We start from the raw sequence: 16,965 nt of genomic DNA on the forward strand, positions 1-16,965 counted from the left end.
GCGTGTTGATGTGTGCTGTGATGGTTACCTCTTAGACTTGACTAGTAGCTCTTGGCAAATCATTATTGCAAGGTGAGACTGCTGATGAATATTTATCATGTCATCTTAAATACTGGACTCCCCACATACTTTCCTGTAATTTTACTGCAGCTATCAAATAGCCATACAGGATTAAATTATACTCATCACAATGTTTCTGTCCATCATAAAAAGGTGATCAAGTCACAAAGAACAATGTGGCTACTGCAAACTCCAGTGAGATATATGTCTTGGCTGCAGAAGAAAGTTGCAGTGGCCATATCTTGTTCCATATACAAAAACATCCTCGTTTCTTGTTCATGAAATCTTAAAAATCGGCTCTTCAAAATTCATAAAGGAAGAATGTTAACTACTAAGTCTTAAGAGGTTTACATGAACCTCCACAATATGCAATCACTGATTGTTGTTGTTGTCGTCATCATTCATGTCCTCGGTAACAAGGTTTCCCCCATCTATAGGTTGGAAAGAGATTAGGCTAGAAGGATTTTGAATGGATAATGAGAAAAATAAAGATGGTAAAATGAAAGCAAATAACCAGGTGTACCTTCATTGTCGCTAGATGCGTAGGATGAGCGACGGGAACGTACTTGCTGCTGAGGTGTAGGCTATATATATATAAAACAACAGGATGCAAACACGATCACAAAGTAACTCTACTTTCGTTTAGAAATGATGATGTAATTGCATTAAAAGTATGGCTTATTATCATGTTGCAGATATCAGAATGAATTTTGATGACTAGATTGCCGCTCAACATAAAATTGTCAAAAAGGTCAGTACCTGCAACTTTGGTCGGAGTGCCTCAACTGGTCCTTTGGGCTTCTGAGCATGCCCTCCCTGCTGTAGTTATAAAACCAAGTAGAATTAGAGAAGGCCAGATCAAATTTTAAATTAAACTAGTGTTGTACATATTTAGTCTGATATATACCTTTCCTAAAGCCCAGTCCGCTGAGTCGAAGTAAGCCCGTTCATGGTCCTAAAAAAGAATTTATCTGAACTGTTGGTTTCCAAGAATGCTTAAGAAAAACTACTTGCAGTGGTTATAAAACTACAGCAAGAGACCGTTCCAACTAAGTATATGAACTTGCCTTGGATATGAGTGGTGGTTTTTTGGGTAAGATTCCTCCGTACTTTTTCTTAATCGCCACCTCCTGCAAAAGAGTTTTTCATATGACAACTATAAGTTGATACAACCTAGTCAATATGTTCCCAAGAAGCTATGGCCCAAGTACCATTTGCATGAATCTGTAGATCAAGAGAAAGGAAGTTCTAATATCACCTGTAGATCAAGAGAAAGGAAGTTCTAATATCACCTCTTGTTGAGATGATGGCATGGCATTCTCCTCATCTTGTTTCACAGGTTCATCAACATTCATGTCTGACATGATGGACTCCAGTAACCCTCAAGAAACTGCAACAGCAAAAAAGGTATAGCAAAGTCAGTAAAAATAAATATAGAAAAAAAATGGATGATTTTCTTATTTTCTAAAGAGACAACATACTATGAAGATTCTAGATCAAGATGCAACTGGACTATTCAGGGCCGCACATTATAAGCAGAAAGATTGCACAAAACTAAAATTTGGAGACACTAACTGCATTCATATGCACGGTATAGTTTCTACAGATTGACTGAAAATCTGTGAAGAAATAGTAAACACAAAGAAATGCAGCACCTATTAGGCTATAATGGTTTCTCAAATCTACAGGCAATTGCCCTCAAATTTTGGCGAACATTTGGTATCTTAAGGCTTTTTCATTTGTCTCCAGAAGTGCTTAAAAGGGTGGTATTTTTGTCAGGGTCAAACACTAATCCTACAAAAATCCAAACAGCGATATTTTTAAGAGTTAATTAGAAGCATATTTATATCGACAATGTAAAGATTGGTTTATGCCTGAAAATTTTGTCCTTCACTGGCTCTACTTCTAACACATCTACTCTCATTCACAAGGATATAGGCATTTCAAAAAGGATTATTTCCATATGCAATGTTTTCTATGAAAATGAAGTATTTCCTCAATTCTAACATTCCGATTATGATCCACATAGACTAGCAATTATCGAGAAAGATCTTTTAGTATCCTCTAGCCATTAATGATTACATCATTCAAGAGGATAAATATGTTTTCATTGTCCTTTTTTAGAAATATGATTTAAAAGCTATTCAGTTGTATTTGAACTTCAAATGCCAATTTAAACTTAGTTCAAATGGTATAAATAATTTTGTTCAATGCAAATAAGATGAATATGAAGATATAGTTCACATCTTGGTAGAATAAAGGAGGTTACTACATCAATGCAATAGCCAGAAGAAAAGCAATGTAGCAAGAAAACCAAAGTAGAAATGGAAAAGCATAACTTAAAAGAAAATAATATAAATACAACTGAAACAAAATGAAGAAAGAAGAGGGATGCACAAACCAATTAAATATAACAAAATTAAAAAAGAACAAAAGATTATAATAGATATATGATTGAAGGTTGTCCACTAATCGATTTCTCCTATTCCCAAGGATTGGAAAATTTTAATAGAATATATGATAAAGCAATCAGATTGATTGTCACGACCTTATACAAGAACTACACAGCTACACAAGGTGTGCCTTTTTGGGCCTAGGTTTTTGATGACGTGCACAAGGGGCAAGCCTTATTTGTGTCAGTGAGCCTTACCTGAGAAATGGTGAATTAGGGCCTTGGAGGGTCTTATACCCTTCCACACCTTAGTCATGCCATTAACAACACTGGGTTGGTGTGTGGAATTGGTTTAGATGCACATATATGACAGTGATAAACAACTTCTCTAACTGAACTATCAATACAAGAAACAAACGGGTTTACTATGCTCACAAGCAAATAATTGATTCTAACACTATGCAGGCATCCCCAGTTGGCCAATCAGAATGTTGAACTTCATTGTTTAAGTTGTTTGTGAAATGCCAACTTGATCTAGATTCGAAATTAAGAAGAAAGGAAAATGAAATGATAGTGGAAGGCTGATTAATGAGGATTATATCCATCATTTGATAAAAAAACAATTATTTATAATCTAAGAAAAGAATTACCATTCCTTATGATGAATTTGGGGCTGCACCTAACAGAGAAGAAAATGAAAGGGAGACAACCTACATTTTTTCTATAATTTTCCTGCAACAAAAAACTGACCTTTTAGACACCAACTTAGGCACGTCACAAGAAACCGTAGACTCTTGTAATACACGAGTAACGAAAAGGCCATCCACAATCCGATCAGCTCAAAGCATGCCTATGAACAAGGCACGTTAATCTATCCAATGCCTATACGTCAAAAAAAGGGGTCAAACGATAACATTTTAACACGTAGAAAATTTTACCATTGAAAAATCACGCTACTGAGGATTGCGTGACACAAGGGACAAGAGCACGGAATGATCCAATGATTAGCGTGCCAAAATAGTTCCTCCATATCAGATGAAGTAAAGGAAACATTTTTACAGATAAATATGAGGATTACATGACAGAAGAGTCAAGTGTATGAAATGATCCTAGGGTTAACTTGCAAAACATAAAAGATCATCCAGATCTCTATGATTCACGACGAGTTAACTAACCCTATTTAGTGCTATCTTACAATACCGCAACAACGAACCAAAGCCGAGTTTATCCCACAATCCTGTAAGTAAATTCGTAAACGAAGGCAGAAAGACCATGTCCTGAAGAAGGGGGTTTAAAGACCAGATCGGATCATGTTTTGCGCTCGAACAGACTAGAAAATATCCCGGACCAGCGTCATAACGCTTCTTACGAAAATGGGAGGAGCCGACCATGGAGGAGGAACAATTGCCACTTCAGTGTGGAACTTTATTTTTACCTTCTTGTGCGGAAGAGGGCTCTAAATCGACGACGATGGAGCGATTTCTGTTGTTTCTGTTCTTCTTCTTCTTCTTCCTTCCCCCACTTCCTCTCCCAAATTCCTCGATGAGATCAGAGGACAACGGATGACGCGTCATTGAGAGCGAAAACGAGCGGTGCAAATTGGGCGGAGCTGCCTGTCTCCGCCGAGACAGGGAACACAGTCTCTCCTCCGACGTCAGCAGCGGGCCCACCTCCGACGGTTATCTTTTGTAATTATGATCATGCACATAATAATATTTTGATCCATATGATTAGTGTGGATGTGATTATATTTCATTAGAAGAGTATATATACGTATAATGTACTAACTACAGAACTACTGAGAAAGCAATACCTCCGTGTCTGGCTCGAGACAGGCGGCTAAGTCAAACCGGAGTTGCTTATCATGGAGCCGAAGTGGGCCCATCGCTACAACCTGTCGCCCGATGGCGACCGGACGATTCGTGTTCGACGCGTATGTACTTGCTATCAAATTTCTCTTACTAACCCTTTGTTTTTATGAGAAATATAGGACATAATAATAAAACAATGATTTGACGGAGGAGAGAAGGCAAGCAACCATCACCAACTCCGGCTCCGACTCTTCTCCGTATTCACCAACCGCTCCCCCTACTCGAACCCGTGCGAGGGCGACTTCTCTCCTGTAGTCGTACGATTATAATCCCTCCACCCACTCTCCGACTCTGTCTCGTGCGCATCATCGGTTGCTTCAGATCCGTGGCCGCTTTGGCGCTTCCAATTCTCCGGAGCCTCCCATGTTGATGAAGATCCACCACTGAATCCCGAAGAGAAGGTAGGCGTATCTGTCGCTTGATCTTCTTTGATTCTCTTAATTCGTGGATCTATTTGGCTCTTGATCCCGTCGTTTCTTGCAGTTTGTTTCGGGGCTCGGTTCGGTTGTGGAGGAAGATGGTGGTCTCCGGTCCAGTGACCGCCGGTCAGGTACGTGGAATCGTGGTGCTCTTTTGTTGGTTCTCGGGGCCCAGATTCGTAGGGATCTGTTGTAAGGGTTCCATGGACTCTTTGGTGGTTCTTTTTGGGGTTTCAAATTCGTCGGGATACTTTGTAAGTGTTTCATGGATTCTTGGGTGAGCTGTTGCTTTGGCGAATCTTGGAAATTCCGGTGTCAGAAATGCTCGCAGTGGTTTGGGCATTAGTATGATTAATAAGCTGACGTATTGCGGAGAGATAGTTAGATCTAACCTTTTTGAGAAAGCTTGAGAAGTTTGGTGTCGACCCTCAGTTTAATTATGTGCTTTATTAGTTGTCTGTTTCTATCATCTGATGCTGGTTCAGCAAAGAACTTGAGTTGATCATGAGTTTTACTAGCATGTTACTTGAATGCATCGGATGAATAGAGCCTATTCATATTGTGGATTGAGTTGTTTCCAATTGTTGGTGTATGCACATGAGAAACCTGTGTGTTTAAATGCAAGTATGCAAATTTTTGTGACATGATGTATAATTGTATATCCTTCGAACTTTTTGATCTAGTGACTGTGAAAAGCCAACCCACGTTCAAAGAGCAGGCTATTTTCTTTAGTTGTGGTTGTGATTGATATTTTTTCCACGTATCAAAGAAAAATATGAAAATCTTAGTGAGGGTTCCTTGCCAATACATGGTAAGATTTAGGAAGTGTCTACCAAGTATTAAGAGACTTTACATGATTGTCCATATTCGTCCTTTTTTAGTCTGCACAAAAACTTATGTAGACACTTGTGGTAATGAAAGATCATGAAGTGTCACTTGGATAGTTCTTTAGATGATATCTCGGTTGTAAAAGATGATACCAGATCAGATTGGCATGTACTCCTTTGTGATCAGGGGACACTATGGGTGATTGTGTGGATCACTGGCCATTTGTGGGGTGTGATTAGGAACAATATTTAGAAAAGAAATATCCCTATCCTGAAACAATTATTGGGACATTGTTAAGGAACTATATGGTAAGGAGTTAAATCTTGGTCATGTGTTGGTTTCAACAATTGGTTGGATCAGTGTAGTACCTATATTCCAGGAGTTAGACCGACTTGTACAACATGAAATGACTAAAATATTAATAAATAGTAAATAGTGTTTGATGCATGCTTGTATGATCTGATAATGGTTCTTGGTTGAAACCAAGGTATGCAATACCGTACCATACCGGTATTTCGAGGTTGGCTCGGTACGGTACGGTACCGGCGTACCGAGCAATACACCAGGGCGTACTGAGCGGTACACCAGGACGTATCGAACAGTTTTATATATTTTCTTCTTTACTGTAGCACTGTGGCACTACTACAGTGTAATACTGTAGCACTGTAGCACGTTCCGTCTGGTACCTGGCGGTCCGCGTACCGGTATGCCGTCGGACCGGTACGTACCGCCCGTACCGAGCAGTAACATTCGGTACTGCATACCATAGTTGAAACAATAAATACCTACGATACATACCAGTCCAACAAGTATATTTGATTCCTTGCTGGATGGAATATTTTATGGGTTTGTGAAGGATGGATAATTTTAATGAAAGGACATGATGCATTAATTTTTCCCTTTTCTCATGCTTATTTGTTGTTTGTTAATTTCTATTACTTATTTTTCTCTTGAAAACTCAACAATCTTCTGTGGCTTGCATGCATTCATTTTTTTTTAACAATTATTCACTACAAAGAAAGTTAAAATATGTATGTTATTGTGATTTTTATGTCTGCTATGATCAGCTAACCATAAATTACCAGTGTGGAGGTCTAGTGAATATAATACAATTACTAGATTAATTATAGTAACCATTTTGCATATTTTGCTAACTGGTCATATAGTTTCCAGAACCATGTTGCATATTTTTTGGGACATCCTTTTTTTGTTATATATGCCGGTTTTGCCTAACTAAGCTATTTAGCATGTAAAGGATGCTCAAATTTGGAGGATATTTATTTTAACAGTAAGCTTTGTGCATGTGGAGGTAAAAGAAATCTCTTTTGGTTGAAAAAGTTGGAGCATTTTAATCATTATAGCAACATTTGAAGCTTTCCCACAAGGAAACTCAAATATTGCTGAGAACTTGTTTTTTGTTTGCTAAACAGAAGTTATGTACAAAAGTTTAGCATCTTTTAAATCCACAATCATTTTGTGAGACATTACCCTCTTAGTCTTAGTGATCCTCCTTAGGCCCCAGTCATCCAACAAGGAATAAGGCCTCAACCCTGCCATAACAGAGCCTCTAAGTAACTATATTTTTGCTCCCAATGTATGTGGATACCTGATACCTTTAAGATACTTATCTAATACATTGAAACTTATTGTTGAAATAGTTTTAATATTTTTTACTGCTATTGGACTTAAAATTATCAGGAAATGAAGTTATGCATTTGCTATATTTGATGATGAATAAGAAAATTAGGGGAACCCTAATTTAGCCTTGTGGTTGAAATTTTACATGATTTCTTTTTCTGCTCCACAATATTTCTTGTAATATCCAACTGGTTTTTTTTTTTTTCAAGTATTTCTAAGTGGCATGTTATTTAAAGTGATGTTTGTCTTCTCTCATATGTTTAATTGCAGGTGTCATTCTTGCTTGGCTTTTTCCCTGTTTTTATTGCATGGTTATATTCAGAAATATTGGAGTACCGAAGGTCTTCCTCTCTTACAAAAGTGTAAGATATCTATTCTGGAATATGATTAATTTTTTTATTCCTGAAGCACGTGTTTCACTCTACTAGATGAAAGACACATTTGTTTAGTGGCTTATGGAGTCAAAGCAGTTTATGTTAAACATTATCTTGTGGATAAGGAAGTACTCAGATAAAAACAATTTCATTATCACTGATGCTAAATTTCTTAAGTGCAATTTGCAACAGTTATAGGTTGCAACTTTGGATGCATTTAGTTACTTGATTATGTAAGAGCAATTTTACTTTTGTTAATTGCCTAACTAGAATGTGTCTGGAGATGTTTTTCAAATTTATAACTCATGATACATTAAAACAAATGTGCTGCATTTGAATGCTTTGAGTTTCTTACCATCAATAGAATGGCTTATGACATCTAGTGCAGGATAAAATATATTAAGTTTGTAAAACTCATGAGCAGAGCAAGCTTGTCAACTGAGAAAGTGACATGGACTCAGATGTTCTAGTATTTTCTTCCTATTCTTGAGAAACAATACTTTAGCAAATCAACTACGGGTGGACCTTGTTTAGGATAAATTGATATATATGAAAAGAAGCTTCATATCATAAAATTGTTTGGAATGTCCTCAGCTTACATGCACCTTCCTATTCTTTTACATAAGTTATTAGCATGCATAACTGATCTATAAGTTCAGAGTCCTATATGCCTCTCAGCAACATTATATTGTGTTCTTCAGCCATTCAGATGTAAATCTGGTTGACCTGGATAAAGAAGCAGCCGAGGAAGATGATCGGGCTGCTTTGCTTGAACGAGGCTTATCAAGATCATCATCTACAAGATTTCATAATGCATCAGTCCGAGCAAATTTGATCAGGTTGTTGGAAGATTCATGAAAGATGGTGTGGTTCATCATTCTGTATTTTTCACTAAATCATTGATATGTTTTGGAATTGATACATATTCTAGGTTTATATCAATGGACGAGTCTTTCTTGCTTGAACATCGAGCAGTGTTGAGATCCATGTAAGATGCCTTTATGATATACTTGTTTGGTAGGTTTGGTAAGTATGACTATTCAACCCTGATTATTTGGTTAATATCATGCAGGTCGGAATTTGGGGCAATTCTTGTTTACTTCTACATTTGTGACCGGACAAATCTGTTTTCACAGTCCACCAAGGTTCTTGCCTTGTGCTTTGATTTGTTTTCCTAATGTTGCATACCTGCTAAATGATGATTTATTATTTTTTATTTTTGTGTGAATTTTAAATTATCTTGAAGTGTTTGGTTAATATATAAGTTCTGTATAAACTATAAACAAAGTGAATTTTCATTTCTGGAATCTGTCTTGGACCAATTTTGTAGTTCATAATTAATATTGCATGTACTGAAAACTATATGAAATGGGTTCCCAAAATATCGTGTCCAGTATTTCAAAGCTCATTTATGTTTCATTGATTAAAGTTTATAGTTTATACTTTATACTATTTTCTATGTGATCTGGTTGATCTGAGAATTAAGAAATGTGATTGTGATATTGATATTGGAGAACATATTGTGTTCAGACATCTGCAGTAGATTCATGATGCATGAGAAAGATTTGTTATAGATAAGAACATTCTTTCATAAAAGCACTTCATTCCAATTCTTGATCATTCTTTACTTCTGCAATTGATGAGAGGCTACTAGAATAAATAATTTTTTGTGTTCCTGCTTTTCATAGGCCTGGTTTAAAGAAAAGAATAAACTCAAAAGTTGGCTTCAAGAATAATTAGGGCAGCTTTACATGTAATGCTTTGAAGATCACTTAAACTTTAAAACTATGGTTCACTTGTAGCTATGGTTGTTTCAGATATAACAATTCTTCGGTACCCTTTTTTCCAACTTAAGGTTACTTTTTGTAATATTTTTTCTTTCAACTGTCTCTCCAATTTTACCTGCATCAGGCTGTATGGTTTTCCTGTCTGGTTATTGTTTTAGCATGTGATATAGTGAACAAATGTCAAATATTTTTTACTTGTTTATGTTTTGCTGATTAAATTGTGTAATGAATTTCTAGATTTTTGCTGATTACTTTTTTTCTGATTTACTTGTTTTGCTTTTGCCAGTCGTACAGCCGGGACCTATTTCTTTTTCTCTATATTATTCTTATAATAGCTTCAGCCTTGACTTCTTTAAAAAAGCACCTTGACAAATCAGCTTTCACGGGGAAATCCATACTGTTCCTGAATCGTCATCAAACTGAGGAATGGAAAGGATGGATGCAGGTCTGTTAATTTTCTACTTCTTATATGCTAAATTTTAGTTTTAAGTGATCTCCATAGCATGAGACCGTAGGTGGTAATTATGTATTGGAAAATACATGTTATGATCTCTTAGATAAATCTTAATATGATGATGAATGGTTCCTAACCTGGATTATCGTTGCAATTTATCGTCTTTCGACCTGTCACTGTTTAAACCTAAGTTGGAAATTTTATGTTCCACTTTTATATCACTTTGAAAATAAAATATGTTTTTAGTTAAAAAAAACTTATTTATTGTCTTTGACTCTGTTCTATTAATTAATTGCAAATCTTTGCTCAGAAAATAACTGACTAGTATATTGTTCTTACTGTATGGTGAATACTCTAGCATATAAATTTAATTTTTTTTGTCATGGTCAACTATTTGCAACAGAATATGTGGAATACTAATACATGGCATTCTGATAAGAAAGGTTAAAAACTTGTCCATTGTGGAGAAGTATACAGTTCCAAGTTTAATATATGATCAAACTGTTTCATTGTCTCAAATATCCTAATGGACGAGTCATTCTTATAATTTCTACCTCATTACTTAAGTGATATTTCCCCCTTCTCATGCGGTTCTACTGCAGAATCCAGAAGGACATTTAGATGAAATGAATTATTTTCAGGTGACAAGTTAGAGATTTTCTTTTTTGAAAAATGTATCCACTGTATGTGGCTATGCAGCCCTTGACTATCTAACATGTGTTAAGCATTGAGCAAGATATATTCCTCAGCATGAAAAGTGCATTTGAAGTACAAACCCAAAATAACAGTAACTTTGTGAGTGTGCCTAGTGCCACCATTCTGACTTTCAGCAGCTATGAACTTCGACTGTGTGCTGGCATAATTATCTGCACATATTCAACTGTACTGAGGGTGTGTGACACACCTTTTGGGCGTTATTGTCATTGTGACAGCATGGCATGAAATTGCCTGGTGCTCGCTGGCACAGGCCCTATCCTGTTAGGTGAAACATCACCAGCACTAGCTGGAGAAAAAATTGAAACTTGCTTACAACATAAGAAAGCAGAGCTATATAGAAGAGAGATAAGCATAGTTATTATCTTGATGTGCAAGGGATGCAAAGTTTCCATTGTGGTTAAAAACTTTAATACTCTGGAAAATGTGGCAGACCTTGGGGTAATTCTATGTTTGAGGCCTTTTAAATGCTTGGAGGAGAAAGGCCAAGATTAAATGCTTTGGTAATTAAAGACATTTGCAATATGAATTTCTATTCTGGTTGCCGCCTTAGAATGTCAGTTCTGGGGACTTCACTTAGTAGTTTTGAATTAAATGAACACTAAAGATTTGATGATGTAAATAATACTTATGACCCAAGTTCATAATTTTGGTCCGTAACAGCGTACCGAGCCTTGCTCAGTATAGTATGTACCGAGGCATATCGACGATACGCCTAAAATAGCTGAAAACTCTCTGAAAATACTTGAAAAATAGAAAGAGTGAAATGAATTGAAAGAGGGGGGAGGAAAGGGTTTAAAAACCCTTTAGGATGCCTCCAATGGTTAAATTGACTGTTTGAAACTTGATATAGGTCGGTGATGGTCGGTTTCAACCGTTACCACCCGGTATAAGTCGGATTTCGACCATTACTGCCCGGTACAGCCTCGTATCTCATGATACGGGGTCAAAACCTTGGTACTGCCCGGTAGCAGGCAGTCCGCATGCCAAGAAGCTCTCGGACTGATACGTACCACCCATATTGGGCGGTATACATCGAAATTAAAAACCTTGCTTATGACAGATTTCATATACTCATTTGTGAAATGTTCAAAGAGTGTGTGGCACATATGCACATTAGTTTCTAACATATTTCCGATGGTGACACATCTGCTATGGCAAATGAAAAATGGTATGGCAACATCATGGTTCAAGTTCCTTCTCCATGTCAAAAGAACCATTTTCTCATTTGGATCTATGATTCACTATTACAAGTTTGATTTCAGAGGCTGAGACCTTATTATTAATCCGGACGCCACTTGAAGGAGCAAATTCTTTAAATGGATAGTCAGTAGCTGGGAAAAGTTATGCAGGGCTTGACCTAGTTTGGTTAAGTAATGGATCCACTTCACAATAACACATGACACAGATCCAGTTGGATGAAAAGTCCCGATGTCGAAACTGAACCATAAGAATGTTAAGTTATTCCAATAGATCAATACTTTTCATAGCATACCATGTCTGGAGAAAAGCCTATTTAGTTATGATATGGAGATATAACTCTGGAACATACCTTTTAGCTACTGTATATTAATTTTTTATGTCAAGTAATTTCCCATAAAAAATCTTATGCTTTTGTGTTTTGATGAGTCTCTTTGTTTGATGATTGTATCTTCTTAAGGTTTGAGTAGTGTTATTTTCTTATTTCAGTAATAGTCTGTCGTTGAGGCGATGAGGCCTCGGCGTCGTCGGTGACTTCTCCTAATTCGCGCGGGAAGAAGAAGCCTCGGCATGGGGAGAAGAAACCTCGGCGACGTCGCCAAGGCTTCGCGGGGAGAAGAAACTTCCCACGAAGAAACCTCGACGACGTTGCCAAGGCTTCGGGGTTTTCTTCTCCGCACGTGGGGAGAAGAAACGATGTGATGTCGTCCCTTTTTTTTTTTACTTATTATTATATATGTTTATTTATTTATTTATATATATACCGAGCGGTATGCTAGAGTGTATCGCTCAGCATACTCATATCATATCATACCGAGTTGAACTCAATACTTCGGTAAAGTACGAAATTACGAACCTTGGTTTAGACAGTAATATTTGATACGTCACATCTTAGTATTAGCATATTTTTTTAGAGAACTTCTCTGTATTAGCATGCTCATCTAACCATCTTCTTTCCAGGTTCTGTTCTTAATGTACCACTACTTTGCTGCCACTGAAATGTACAATGCAATACGAGTGTTCATTGCTGCTTATGTGTGGATGACTGGCTTTGGGAATTTCTCTTACTATTACGTGCGTAAGGATTTCAGCCTTGCTCGGTTTGCTCAGGTGCCTGCTTCAGTTCCAATCCCTTGATACTTTATGTTATCAATTTTTTCTCTTACTAATCTGGAAGCACAATGTTTATATATCAAAGCGCAGATGATGTGGAGGCTAAATATCTTTGTGTCATTTTGCTGCCTTGTCCTGAACAATGATTACACCCTGTACTATATCTGTCCAATGCACACACTTTTTACTCTCATGGTTTATGGAGCACTTGGCATCTTTAACAAGTATAATGAGATTGCACCTGTAATGACCATCAAGATAATATGTTGCTTTCTGGTGGTGATCTTAATCTGGGAAGTTCCTGGGGTGTTTGATCTCCTGTGGACTCCTTTCACGTTCTTGATAGGTTAGTAACTTTTAACTATGCCTATTTTCTGACACTCAAACCTTGCAATTTTTCTAAGGTTTTCTGATGCAGGATACAAAGATCCAGATCCTAAAAAAGCAAATTTACCACTCTTACATGAGTGGCACTTCAGATCTGGCCTTGATCGCTATATTTGGATCGTTGGAATGTTATATGCATATTACCATCCAACCGTAAGTTTCTTGAATATTTGTAATGTTTTATGTTTATTAATAGTTTTTTCTAATTCGTTCATGGAAGTATCTTTATGGTATTGGTTTTAGTATGCTCATGGATTACTCTCACTTGCAATTTTGAATGTTCATCTGTTTTCTGTTTTCTTCAGCTGCTCATATTTTCAAGTCCATGACAGGCTGAAAGATGGATGGAAAAGCTTGAAGAATCTGATACTAAAAGGAAACTGTCTATTAAAACAAGCATAGTTTCTATTTCCTTGTTGGTGAGTCATGAGCATTTACTTTAATTTGGTAGGATGACTTGCAGAATCTACAGTGATTAAGGACAAATCCTTTTAATTCTTGCAGGTTGGTTGTTTATGGTATGAATACATCTACAAACTAGATAAAATTACCTACAACAAACTTCATCCATACACGTCATGGATCCCAATCACGTGCGTATAGGCTTATCTAAAATAAATTTGAATTTATAAATTATTGCCTTAGAAGAGATTATAACCTTGGTTTTGGTTAATTCCAGTGTTTATATTTGCCTGCGGAACTTTACCCAGCAGCTTCGCAGTTACTCCCTCTCTCTCTTTGCGTAAGTTGCATCATTTGCTCTGAGGTTTGCTTTCAAGATATTTGCGTCTGAAAGCATTCTTTTTAACCATTTCTTCTCTCTTTACCAGGTGGCTTGGTAAGATCACACTAGAGACCTATATCTCTCAGATCCATATTTGGCTGAGGTATGATAACTTCAATCCTGATTCGTTTTGACTAGAATATTTTGAGTGTTCTCCAACTTTACAATTTGACACACCAACAAGCATATAACTGCATAGGACTCGATGTTTTAATACACTTTAGCAATGAGCTTATGAGATCTTTCTGTTGACATTCATGTTCTTTGACCTCACTATGTTTTAACTGAATAATTTTGAATGAGCTAGAAAATTGCTTATAGAAAACTTGATAGGACAGGATATGGGCGGTTTTGGCTTCTCTGTCGTTGGATAGGAACTGGGTATTAGAAAAAAAAAATGGTATCCACTTCTAATTAGCACATGTAAACTTGGGTATGGATATCAGACATACTATATTCTTTAACTGTATTTGTGTATATGGTACAGGTATGGTTATGGATTCGAGGATTTAAGGTTGATATATAGATATGAAACCATATGAATTGTATATATCTTTAAGAAATAACTAAGATAATGTATCAGACATATTGTCAAAATTTTATAGCAATTGTGTGGAAAGAAGAAGAATGAGAAAACATAAATTCATCCAGATCTGGAAAATCAATCGAATATCACTTTTCTTCTATTATTTTTGGATTTCTAGATGCAGATAGAATTGGATTCATATCTGGAAGTGTTAGGGTTCCAGAATATGTATATGAATACAGATATATAAAGGGCATACATACGTGAAACAGTATCCGGCTTCATGTGGATATGAAAGTGCCTTAGCATGGATTTTACCTGACCTACTTTCACCTCATTGACTGGTCAGGCTTAAGCTTACTGCATAAGGCCTTTTGAGTCTGACTGGGGAATGGTCCAGCTAAATCTGCTCTATGCAACAACAAAGAGACTGTCTAGGATCCTTAAGGACTTGATAATCTTGGGTGACCATCGCTTGGCCTGAGATTCTGGCTTTTGGCTCACTTTGGCACAAAGCTTGCATGGCTGAATCCAGTCATTTGGTAATACAAGCATCAGTGAACCCAGTCAATTCGTAGAACAAGCATCACCATTCGTGGAAAATATAGGTATTAACTTCCATTATTTGATCAGTCTATCTTGTAGACAGCTAGCCAGTCTTATGGCTGAATACTTATTTCTGCAACCTGAGCCAGTAGTAGAGCTTCTTGCCAGTTAGCTGAAACTTAGTTTCATTCTTATGATTTCTGTCCAAATTCTCACAGATTTTATCCTTCCAGAAGTCCCATATGTGCTCCCTTGGTGTATTTGCTTTGGTTTTTCTTTTCGGATAGGTGCCTGCTTTGAATGTAATTCTTAGATTTCTTCTATCCAACATTATTCTACATTAACACACATTCCTCCTTTTTCAATTCTCATGATTGTATAATAGATATGATATTCCAGAAAAGAAGCAGTGTCTGTATTTGATCCTTAGGGGAGGCAGTACATACCCATATGCACTTGATCTCTTATTTCATTTCATGTCTTCACTCTAGTTTGTTTTATAGTAGTCCCACTGTTGTGCAATTATATTATTTCTCCAGCACACAATTGCTTACCTGACCCACCCTTCTCTACTTCTATTTTAGTAGTTATTCTTCTGTCATATAGTTTATAATGAAATCATCATTGGTAATATGAAACAGAGGCTAGATTGGCAATTTATATTCAGTCTTGTTCTCATGAACTTAGAGATAATAAGGAACAATTATATGTGTAGTAGATCCGTGTGTTGCTTCATTAATAGTTAGGACTTTACTGTTTTGTTGTTTTTGTGTGTTGCTTCATTAATCATGATAAGTATTTGTGTTACCTTGAATAATCAAAACCAGAGTACACCTATTGTGCTATAAGTCTGTCACTTGCTGGCTGGAGTTGACTATAAAATAAATTTTGGTGCAGAATTTTGTGAAGCTGTCTTATTGCAGCTTGACTCTTGATACATGTTCCATAATTGAATTAGCCAGGAATTACAGGTCCTAACAAACTTCAATGCCTGTCTTTCATGGATATACAGGTCGAGCATGCCAAATGGTCAGCCCAAATGGCTACTTTGTTTCATTCCAAGTTACCCTTTGCTCAATTTCCTACTTACTACGGCAATTTACCTCTTTGTAAGTCAATTTCACATCAAGTGTGCAAAAACTCCATCAATAAATTTGACTGAAATATTTGAAATTTATGGTTCTTGCAGATATCATACAGAATATTTGATCTGACAAATTTATTGAAAGCAACCTTTATCCCTAGTAAAGACAGCAAACGTCTCTCCCATAATTTTATTTCTGGAGCGATCATTTGCGTCTGCTTGTATTTCATCTCATTGGTTTTTCTTCACATTCCTGGAATATCGGTATGACGTTAGTTTTCTGTTATCCGGTAACCTTTTGAGGAATTATTGCATTTTAATGATTGATCTTGGTAACAGGGATGACGTTGGTTCCGTGAGGTTTTTCTGATCAGCTGAAAAATTATCATGATTGGGTTAAGAAGACAACTCCTGTTGGTCACAACATCTGCTATACACTGTTTTTTTGGACATAATCATGCTTTTATTTCTTAAATCAACCGTCTGATTGGCGTGCAGTTATTGAAATAGGATCATAGAGAGGTTAGTGGCAGTTTGATATGAAGGAATCTTAAGTTGTATATTATATGGATGACACTGAATGAGCATCCATCCCCTGTAATACCATTCCCTGTAATAATTGGATACTTTTTTGTCATTGTTTCATTGATTCTACATTGTTATTACAGAAAGCACCTGAAAGAAAGGCTTCTTTTCATGTGTCACTATTTGGCCAATGAATTATGGCACGTTGCTCGTAGACTACTAATACAAGAAAGACTACTAATACTGTTAATAGATGTAAAATA

At 36.6% G+C, this 16,965-nt stretch overlaps 2 protein-coding genes across 4 annotated transcripts; one reads left to right on the forward strand and one right to left on the reverse strand.

The window, feature by feature from the left end:
* Positions 1 to 241: 241 nt before the first annotated feature.
* On the reverse strand, positions 242 to 4,015 carry LOC103989204 (uncharacterized). Of its 3 annotated transcripts, XM_009407999.3 has the most exons (8): positions 3,888 to 4,015; positions 3,203 to 3,334; positions 1,353 to 1,450; positions 1,128 to 1,190; positions 968 to 1,015; positions 820 to 879; positions 584 to 644; positions 242 to 491 (listed from the first exon to the last, which is right to left on the reverse strand). In XM_009407999.3, exons 3-8 carry the CDS (start codon positions 1,422 to 1,424, stop codon positions 433 to 435), a joined length of 363 nt encoding a protein of 120 aa, XP_009406274.2. In that variant the 5' UTR covers positions 1,425 to 1,450; positions 3,203 to 3,334; positions 3,888 to 4,015; the 3' UTR covers positions 242 to 432. The 3 variants fall into 3 exon arrangements, with proteins under 3 accessions (XP_009406274.2, XP_009406273.2, XP_009406272.2); XM_009407998.3 differs by lacking the exon at positions 3,203 to 3,334 and having other exon boundaries at positions 820 to 876; positions 3,888 to 4,012; XM_009407997.3 differs by lacking the exon at positions 3,203 to 3,334 and having other exon boundaries at positions 3,888 to 4,012.
* A 458-nt stretch (positions 4,016 to 4,473) lies between these two features.
* Positions 4,474 to 16,814, forward strand: LOC135676913 (protein REDUCED WALL ACETYLATION 3-like). Its single transcript, XM_065188620.1, has 17 exons — positions 4,474 to 4,724; positions 4,807 to 4,873; positions 7,479 to 7,570; positions 8,284 to 8,421; positions 8,514 to 8,570; positions 8,655 to 8,727; positions 9,656 to 9,814; positions 12,698 to 12,847; positions 12,941 to 13,196; positions 13,269 to 13,390; positions 13,570 to 13,656; positions 13,742 to 13,830; positions 13,917 to 13,979; positions 14,068 to 14,124; positions 16,106 to 16,202; positions 16,283 to 16,441; positions 16,517 to 16,814. Exons 2-17 carry the CDS (start codon positions 4,841 to 4,843, stop codon positions 16,520 to 16,522), a joined length of 1,638 nt encoding a protein of 545 aa, XP_065044692.1. The 5' UTR covers positions 4,474 to 4,724; positions 4,807 to 4,840; the 3' UTR covers positions 16,523 to 16,814.
* The last annotated feature ends 151 nt before the right edge of the window (positions 16,815 to 16,965 follow it).

The sequence above is a fragment of the Musa acuminata genome, chromosome BXJ1-6, assembly GCF_036884655.1.
Source record: "Musa acuminata AAA Group cultivar baxijiao chromosome BXJ1-6, Cavendish_Baxijiao_AAA, whole genome shotgun sequence".
Lineage (NCBI taxonomy): Eukaryota > Viridiplantae > Streptophyta > Magnoliopsida > Zingiberales > Musaceae > Musa > Musa acuminata.